Source organism: Aptenodytes patagonicus, chromosome 2, assembly GCF_965638725.1.
Source record: "Aptenodytes patagonicus chromosome 2, bAptPat1.pri.cur, whole genome shotgun sequence".
In the NCBI taxonomy this organism is placed as follows: Eukaryota; Metazoa; Chordata; class Aves; order Sphenisciformes; family Spheniscidae; genus Aptenodytes; species Aptenodytes patagonicus.
This window is the reverse complement of record NC_134950.1, coordinates 67,989,076-67,998,430: the sequence shown is the minus strand read 5'-3', so window position 1 is coordinate 67,998,430 and position 9,355 is coordinate 67,989,076. Positions and strand designations below refer to the sequence as shown.

The window sequence follows — 9,355 nt, the reverse complement described above, 5'->3', positions numbered from 1 at the left end:
TCACCAAGAGTAAAGAAGAGGTTACCCACTTAGATATTACTGTTATCCATTATTCCTTTCCCTTACACTATTTTAGAGTACATTATTCCTTTCCCTTTGAGTACCACAAACTAAGTCAGCAGCACAGTCTGTCCACATGGTCAGTAGAACAACTGACTTGCATTTGGTCTTTTCTTCGCATTTTCTTTCTTGCCTTAAAAGGAAACCACTGATTGTACAGATTTTACTTTCTTGCTAGGCAAAGCATTTAAATAAGAGATCCTTATCTCCGCTTTTTGAAGTGGTGCGCTAATCCCCCTATTTGTTTTATTTTCCCTTGCGTTTTTACTTCCCTTCCATATGCATAGCGGTAAGTGATTTGTGGATCCTTTTCCCTCTGATACATGATTTATTTGGCTCAGTTTCCACCACTTCAGTGGATTCTGCCACCCTACTGCCTTTGAGTGACCAGAATTCCCTGTTCCTCAACTTTCAATCCTCTGAAAACATAGCCCTCCTACCATTACATTTTATAAGACAATTTTCAGTTTCTGCTCCAAGTCTTCTTTCTTTCCCTCTACATTTACACTAGGTATTATGGCATAAGCACAGCTCAAATCAATTATCCTTATAGCCCTGAGACCACATTCCTTATTCTTGTTTTTGTTCTGAACAGTTTCTTCTTTTCAGAAGTAATGCTACTTTAAGAATTGCTTTAAAGGAAGGTGGTGCTTGAGACTGCTTCTACAACATGTCCACAGACAACACTATCAAGGCTGCATAACCAAGAATATTGTTTTCCCATTACAAGCTGATATTCAAACAGGAATTGTAACAACAGGCTAAAATAATTCTATCCAACTGTATCGAAAGGCCTGATTTGGTTATCTGAATCTCAAGACCACATCAGCAGTGAGAAACAACTGAAACGCTAACGTACATACAATATGTATGTACCTTTAAAAAGAGAAGGAAGAGCTGTCTGTTCAAAAGGAAAATAAAGAACACCACTCAGAAGAAAACTGGAGTGATTATCTGAAGAGCCACTTAGCTGTATCTCAGCCTGTTTGCACGTCCTGTTATTTAAAATGCAGCCATTGCTTTTCCAGTCCTCCCATTCCATTTTCGTCCCTAAGTCTCCTTGAAAGAGTCTGGACCTGCAGGAGAAACATGTCTTTGACAGCTATGCAATTATTCTTTTTAAAATCAGTTAGGTACCAGTTCATGTTGTTCCTCAAGTGCAGTTTGAAAAACAAGCATACTTATATACTTTTACGTATAATGAGCACTGAGTAAAGCTTAACTTGCATTTAGGAAATAAATGAAATAAATCCAGAAAAATAGCTGGATTTAACAGAATAACATGACTAGCTCAGCTAGTGTACCTCAGTTTTATTTCAACAAACATGTTTTTTACCTTCGCGTGTTTGTGCACCAGATTTTGCTTCTCCCATTCACAAAAAGAGATCTTCTGGCATAAAATTATATAGCAACGTACAGTATGGAAGAATCTGGTTTGAACTGTCAAACAGCATTTACTCAGAAATATGGTTACATATGAAAACCACAAGTACAATGTTCTAGTTGTGGTATGTTGGAATAGGAGGAAAAAAAATACAGTTAAGACTGTTTCTATTTCCATATACAACTTTTATTGCAATACCTGTATTCTATGTGTACAGATACAAATATAAAATGACCCATGACAGACTTTAAACCTGCCCAAATAGCGAACTGAGAAATTCATTCGGTATTAGAGCCAAAGTTGACAGGACTTCAACAGGTGATAGGAAGCTTCCCCAGTCTCTCTCCAAGAACAACCAGGATCCACCATATTTTTGGTCCAAGATGTATGCTTTAAGTTGGCAGCTGAGTCTATGAACGAGTGTATTTACCCCAGATGTGCAGCATAAACACAGAAGCAATAAAAAGAAGACTCATGACCAAAACTGGAACAGGCCCACTAAAAATAAAGAAAAAAAAATGCATTAACATAAAAAAAAGTCTACTTTGTCCAAAGGCCAGTCGTTATCAGCCAAGTGAACTCATCAGTTCATAAGCAATTGTATGAGAAAACTCTTATTCCATTCCCATAGCAATACTTTAAAGTACACAGAAATGAGACAGCCATCTCTATCAAAAACTGCTGCTGCCCCTATGTTTTTAAAGATAGTTTTACACACCCTAAATGTTACATAACTGTAAAGCACAATATAATAACAAAAACCCCCCACTTATTTAAGAAGTAATTAATCGTTCATTATGACTCATCGTTGTGAAAACAATCTCTGGAAAATTACCATCTGTATTTACTACTCAGATAGCCACCTGAGCAAAGATGTAGTCAGATACAAAAACCAACAGAGTCCTCTAGCGGCTAGTAAAATTTTGGCATAAAATTCGCATTAGCTGTTCAGAGGTTTGATTTCATTTGAAAACAATGGCAGCAGTGGGTGAGAGATGGAGACTTCTGTTTTCTTGAAAAAGATACACTGAATGTCAGTTAACTCCATCACTAAATCATTACCTAGAATGTATAAATTAACAAATTTCTTAACTTTTTTCCTTCCCACTTTTATACATTGTTTAGAAATTGTATAATGATGTTTTTAAAAAAGTTTAATCTTAGGGTGCATGTTGAGAGACTAAATCAGCTGTTTCACGCTGTTCTGAGACACAACAATTACGCACACAATTACACGCGCTCAGCGCTGCTTCGTACCACTCTGTACAATCTCATTTCTGGCTTTCAACCTGCTGTTGGGAGAAACACCATGAATTCTGTTGTCCTCCAGGTTACTGTTTACAAGCAGGTAAATGTTACTTGAATACAAAGTAAAAAACTGAGAATGGATTGAAACAATTTACTAACCTATTTTTCCATGAGATCGTGGTCCATATACTTCAAATGTTCGTAACTATAGTCTTACATTGACTTTTAAAACTCAATTATTATCTATCGTAGACTTACTTGGGTATGGAGAACCCTGAACACAGACATAAAGCAGTAACAAACCAGTAACAAAACGTGCAAAATAAAAAAAGTCCGCACACACAGTGAGTAGATAAGCAACCCTTATCAAGGGATATCTTTCACTAAGCAACAGAATGTACTTCGTAATCCCCAGTGTTTTATCCGTATTTGAAGTTTATGTCCTACATAATATAAATCATAATGATATCAGGTGCACAAAGTCCTTACACTGTATCTGGATTACTATTTAGTTCATTTGAGCCTTTAGTAGTAGTAATAGGTAAGCTACTCTTTGCCAAAGGCACACAGGAATAGAGGAGCACCACTAACCAGAACAGAGCAACATGGAAATAAACAGGGGGGATTGTTTGTGTGTTTGGTGGTTTTTTTAAACATGCAGATGACATTGATCCCCCTGCAGAATAATCAGCTTTCCAATACTGACATGTATATCTCATTTCCTCCAGTTCCAAAGACAACCTGCCGAAACCCTGCAATTCTCCTCCATACACCTGAATCTTCTCAGCCCACCATGCAGTTTAAATAAATAAGTAAGTAAATAAACAAACCCAATTCAGGCACCTCTAAAGATTTGGTACTGTGCATTTGGTACTGCAATGCCTTTCATAAGGCTGCATATTATACCACAAGCCCAATTTGATTCTCTATCACGGCTCCACAGGGAACACTGCCTATAGGCTCTTTAAGTAAGAAAGCTCAAGACAAGATACAGGAACCACAGGTACCAAGTGTCACAGAAAGAGCAACAAGTTTGGGTTTAGTCTTCTTTTCAAAGTATGCGATGCTTGATCCGAGTTTTAAAGAGAAAAATACCACATTCCACTCTCAACCACATCCCCCACAGCTCCCTTTTGCTAACATTGTTTTTAAAGACATATATATTTTGTAGCATCCTGTACTACAGATAAAGGTACTTTCCTGAGGCAAACCAAACTTGCTTATTCAACATATTTATTATTTCTGATGTTGAGTACAGACACTAAATACCTGAAGCATCAGAGGTATAATTATGCGCAATATAAAACTTTTGATCTAGAGCGGAATTCTCCTGATCATAGCTAGCATGATATAACCTGTTCTGAGGTGTTTTTATGTATTTTTTCATAGTACTTTTAAGAGCTCATATTTTAAACAACATGAGAAAACACAAAAAAAACCCCACCACCAGGCTAAGCTTTCACACTGCTTTATGCAGTAGCGATCACAACCATTTCTAAAAATAGCTTCAGCTGAAGCACTTTACTGAGGCAACCGCAACCTCTCTATAACCTATTTGTATTTTTAAGACTACTTAATAGGACAGAGATCGTAACAATTGGTTGCTATGGAAAAAAAAAATGTAGAAAAATACATGGAAAGCTGTATGCAAGAAAATTGCTCCCAAGCCATGGTTCAGAAAATGTTGCATCTAGTGCGCAGGTGATTTGTAAAACCAACTCATTTTTACAGATTTGTTTCTTCCATTAAAAGCCTGACCACATAGCTACCCATGGTAGCTTGCCAAAAAAACCACTCTCAGTGTTCCAAAACCTTAAAACTGGGAACCACTGTGTTGCAACATAAATAGAAGGGAAAAATCTATCTACTGACCTGCTTGTATTGAAGATTAGAACAATTGAGTGGCCATTCAACATCAAAAGCGAAACCAAAGGATTCACAAGGAAACTTACTGAAGTTGGTAAAGCTCCTTTGACAGCTTGTATCACAAGTCTATTGGAAAAAAAAAAAATCTACCTAATGGTAGAACACTTCTGTTTTTCTCAGTTTGGTTTTATTCTTTTTTTTTAATTGAGCTTTAGTAGACCAAACAACACACAAAGTAGTTGCCTTGCTTATCTGCCTAGATTTGCTCTACAACACTATCATTGCTTATTGTCTTTTCTTTGCCTTGTCTCCTCTTTGGATTCAGAATGGAGAAAGAGAGACCTGCAGTAGCAGAACACCACTACTTTGATGGTTTGCTGTATAGTTTTTGTTTTTTAAAGTGTCAAGCACATACGAAAATGAAAACACGTAAGACAACTTCAGAGGAAGGATTACTCATGGAACCACGACACTAGACTATCACCAGCCCTTCCCCAAATGTTCTGTTCATACAGCCAGCAGCAGCCCTCTTAAAAGGCTCCAAAATAAAATACTAATGGATTCTAGAAAAAAGAAGCCATAGGGACATCCCTGAGTGTCTCGAGTCTCTTCAACCCAGTAAGAACAAGAGGCCATGAAGTATAACTCTACAAGAAGCACAAACTCCCGTTCAGGGTATGACTTAGCACACACCCATCAGCTGAAATACACCTTCCACCTTTGTTACCCAAGTATTAGGCTGCAAAGCTTGTTTGGGAAACTGATCTGAATGACTCAAACTCGCCAAAAAGCAGAAACTTGGGCTCTCTTTACAGCTTATGGGAGACTACCACCAGATATTTGACCATAATCTTGGAACATTCACCTTGTAAAAACAGATATACAAGGTATCAGAATGTTACTCGCTTTGCAAGCTTAGCTAAAGTAATTTATCTTCAGCTTTTTAATAAAAACACCTGAGATTCTGCAAACATGTGGCATGTCAGTTATATTATGTTTTCAAGGGGGGGCACAGGATCACAATGTATCTATTAATAAAGAAAAAACAAAAGTTTAATTAAAGAGAACAAAACCACCCATGTAGATGCCTAAATTCACTGTGACAAGTAATCTTTCCCAATTTCAAAGGGATTGCTTGCAGTCTTCAAAGACCACTTAAGGGAAGTCTAGGCAATTACAAAATATAACTTGTACCTACCTTTTTAAAGCCACTATAACTTCAAAAACTACCTCTCCAGGTTTACAGATTAAATAAAATATTTCATCCCAAATCTATCTAAGCAGCCATCAATTCAGCATGTTTTCCCATGCAGACCAGAACATTGATCTCTCAATTCGAAGACTGAAAGATTACATAAGCAGGTGAAATATATAGCCCCCATGCCTGCCACCACCCACGTATCCAACTTACACTTTGAGCCCTGGAGAGTCCTCAGTGTAGAATCGCCACATCCCACCAGTACCTGTGGAAGTGGCACGGCCTGCGCTTCTCGTCCCACAGCTGGCATTCTTCCTTTAGAGGATAACAGAACGAAACAAAGACCAAAATACGTCAGCGCTCTGCCAGCTTCTAGCACGAAGCACCCCGAGGCACTCTGCAGAAGCAAGACACCTGCATCCGCCTGTATAGCCAGGCAAGCAGAGGGCACCAGCCTGTGCAGCCAGGCAAGCAGAGGGCACGGTGGCTGGCATAGCACCGCCAGGGGCTACAGCCAGGTGCACCGAAGACCGATGAGTCGGACCCACAGGAGCCCTGCCCGCACACCGCACGGAAGCACACAGCTCAGCCCGTTCCCACCGTCCCTCTGCCCCCCGCTAGGGCTGCCCAGCCACAGAGCACAAAGGACGGGGGGGAAAAGGGTTGCCCCCGCTACGAAGACGCCGCAGGCACCTACCTCTGCCGGACGGTGGAGCCCGCCGCGCGGGGAGCCACGGCCTTGCTTGGGGAGCGGCCGGAGGAGCCGACGCTCGTAGCGCTGGGGTTGGGCCCGGGCTGCGGAGAGAGGAGAGAACCGGGAGGGGATGAGAGGCGGTAGACGCGGCCAGGGGAGAGGGAGCGCCTCAGCCACCCCCTGCCCCGGGCAGAACCTCACCATGGCGACGGCAGCGCTGGCTCGGGAGTCGGCACGGCCTCGCACACGCTCCGCTCCGGCCACGTCCCTGCCCGCAGCAGGCCACGCCCCCGCGCCGCGCCTCCCGGGGCCTCGCGGCTGCCCGGGACGATGCCTGAGCAGCGCCGGCCTCTTTTCCCTCCCCCCTCCCTCCCTCAGCGGCCGCTTTCTGACCGAGCTGACCCCGCGCGACGCCTGGGTCGCGCCCGCTCCCTCACCAGCGGCCGGGCCGCGGCGGCCGAGCAGGGAACGCGGAGAGGAGGCGCCGGGCAGCGCCCGGGCCGCCCGGCGGGTGGGGCGAAAGCGAAGGCCCGGGAGGAAGGCTGACGTGTCCTGCGGTGGCCGTTGGACCGCGCATGCGCGCTGCTGCTTGGTGCGTGGCCGGCGGGCGGGCCCCCGTTCCCCCCGCGGCAGCCATGGTGGCGGCTGGGGCTGGGGCTGGGGCTGGGGCTGGGGCTGAGGCTGAGGCTGGGGCTGGGGCTGGGGAGGGCCCGTCCGTGCTGTTCCTGCACCCGGACCTGGGGCTGGGCGGGGCGGAGCGGCTGGTGGTGGACGCGGCGCTGGCGATGCAGGCGCGGGGCTGCCGGGTGCAGATCTGGACGGCGCACTACGACGCCGCGCGCTGCTTCGCGGAGACGCGGGGGCTGTCGGTGCGGCAGGCCGGCGGGTGGCTGCCGCGCAGCTTGTGGGGCCGCGGGCACGCGCTGTGCGCCGCCCTGCGCATGGCCTTCGTGGCGCTGTACGTCCTGCTGCTCAGCGGCGAGCGGGCGGACGCCTTCGTCTGCGACCAGGTGCGGGGCGGGGGGCGGCGCTGCCGCCACTAGCGGCCGTTAGCGGCCGCGCCGCTGCGGTGGGGGGAGAGGCCCGAGGGCAGGCGGGGGTGCTGGCGGGCCCCGGGGCAGCTGCTGCCGCTTGGGCTCCCCTCCCGGCTCTCCCCTGGTGGTGGGCCTTGGCAGGAGGAGGCGCATGGGGAAGTCCCGCGGCTTGATGCGGCCTGGACGGGGAAGGGGTCTTGGCAGAGAAGGGGTCTCGGTGGCCTCGCAGGCCGGGGTAAGGGAGGAAACCCAGAGCCGCAGCAAGAGGTGTCACGGACGAGGGAGTGCAGCTTGATGCGCGTGTTGGCGGGGAGAGGGAGGAGGCACTTGGCTTGCAAAGGAGTGGCTCTCGGGGCATGGCTTAAAATCACCTGTACACGCCAGTGGCGCTAACGCGAATAATGAATGTCTCCTCCTGTCCTGTCTCTCCTGGTTGCATTAGGTGTCTGCTTGCATTCCTGTACTTAGACTGGCCAGAACCCGTAAGAAGGTTTTGTTTTACTGTCACTTTCCTGATCAGCTTCTGACCAAGAGAGAATCTCTCCTAAAACGCATCTACAGATTACCGCTCGACTGGCTGGAAGAGTACACGACTGGCATGGCAGACTGTATTGTTGTGAACAGCAGGTTCACCGCCAGTGTGTTCAAGGACACGTTTAAGTCCTTATCTCACATAAACCCAGATGTCCTCTACCCATCGCTCAATATCAGTAGCTTTGAAGCAGTAGTTCCTGCGGACATAGCTGACCTGATACCCCAAAATAAAAAGTTCTTGTTTCTTTCCATTAATAGGTATGAGAGAAAAAAGAATCTAGCACTGGCTCTTGAAGCTTTGCATGAGCTTCGAGGAAGGCTTGATTCTCATGAGTGGAATGAAGTTCACCTGGTTATGGCAGGTGGTTATGATAAACGAGTTCTGGAAAATGTGGAGCACTATGAAGAGCTGAGGAGACTTGCAGCCAAGCTTAGTATTAATGACCATGTCACTTTTCTGAGATCTTTCTCAGATGAACAGAAAATCTCTCTTTTTAGTAACTCTGTATGTGTGCTTTATACACCAAGCAATGAACATTTTGGCATTGTTCCTCTGGAGGCAATGTATATGAGATGTCCAGTTGTAGCAGTTAATTCAGGCGGTCCTTTAGAATCAATCTTGCATAATGTTACAGGATTTTTGTGTGATCCTCTGCCAACGCAATTCTCCGAGGCCATGGAAAAAATTGTGAGAGATCCCCTCTTAAAGGACACAATGGGAGCAGCTGGGAGAGCCAGAGTTATGGAAAAATTCTCCTCAGAAGCATTCACAGAACAGCTGTACCAATACATATGCAGATTAACACAATAAAATTCTATTCCCATATTATATTTTACAGCTTTGTGTGTCTCATTTGTATAGGGGACCCATATTCATTGTGACTATGATGAAGAACCCGGGACGTCTGAATTTCCTTGTTATGCTTCTTGTGCTGCCTTATGTTGCTTGATACAAAGAACGAGCAAAACACATCCCACTGTCTCATTAGACGGTTAAAATTTTCATGTGGTAGGCTCATCCACCGTTGCAGGAGTTCTTTTGTGTACTGTGCCTTCGAAAAATGCATAGTTAAATGGCAGGAACTTACTAGGAAATTATTGCACATTTTACTTTAATACTGTGTGGTATGGCTGATTCAATTTACAGAATGTGGATTTGTACAGATAAGTGCAGCTTTATTTTTATGTATTTAAAATGTTCATCAGTAATTTTTAAGTAAAAGCTCTCTCAGCTTAAGTATGGAGAGAACTGCACAGTCCAACCAACTGCATGTTTAAAAAAACCAACACCGCTAGGGATATGAATGGTACGGTTTTAAAATGATTGACCTTTTACT

At 44.9% G+C, this 9,355-nt stretch overlaps 2 protein-coding genes across 2 annotated transcripts; one reads left to right on the top strand and one right to left on the bottom strand.

Moving 5' to 3' along the window:
• Window positions 1–267: 267 nt before the first annotated feature.
• SEC61B (SEC61 translocon subunit beta) lies at window positions 268–7,027 on the bottom strand. The gene is given in 5 exon segments (XM_076330132.1): window positions 268–1,942; window positions 5,970–6,071; window positions 6,454–6,551; window positions 6,888–6,922; window positions 6,925–7,027. Coding segments are annotated over 5 exon segments (426 nt in total). The 3' UTR covers window positions 268–1,854.
• ALG2 (ALG2 alpha-1,3/1,6-mannosyltransferase) lies at window positions 7,026–8,847 on the top strand. Its single transcript, XM_076330131.1, has 2 exons — window positions 7,026–7,460; window positions 7,927–8,847. Exons 1-2 carry the CDS (start codon window positions 7,026–7,028, stop codon window positions 8,827–8,829), a joined length of 1,338 nt encoding a protein of 445 aa, XP_076186246.1. The 3' UTR covers window positions 8,830–8,847.
• The last annotated feature ends 508 nt before the right edge of the window (window positions 8,848–9,355 follow it).

Bases quoted from the DNA above. Each gene is read 5' to 3' on its own strand.
- ALG2 (XM_076330131.1), top strand. From the start codon at position 7,026: ATGCGCGCTGCTGCTTGGTGCGTGGCCGGCGGGCGGGCCCCCGTTCCC. The intron at 7,461-7,926 runs GTGCGGGGCGGG...TGGTTGCATTAG, and splicing joins ACGCCTTCGTCTGCGACCAG to GTGTCTGCTTGCATTCCTGT.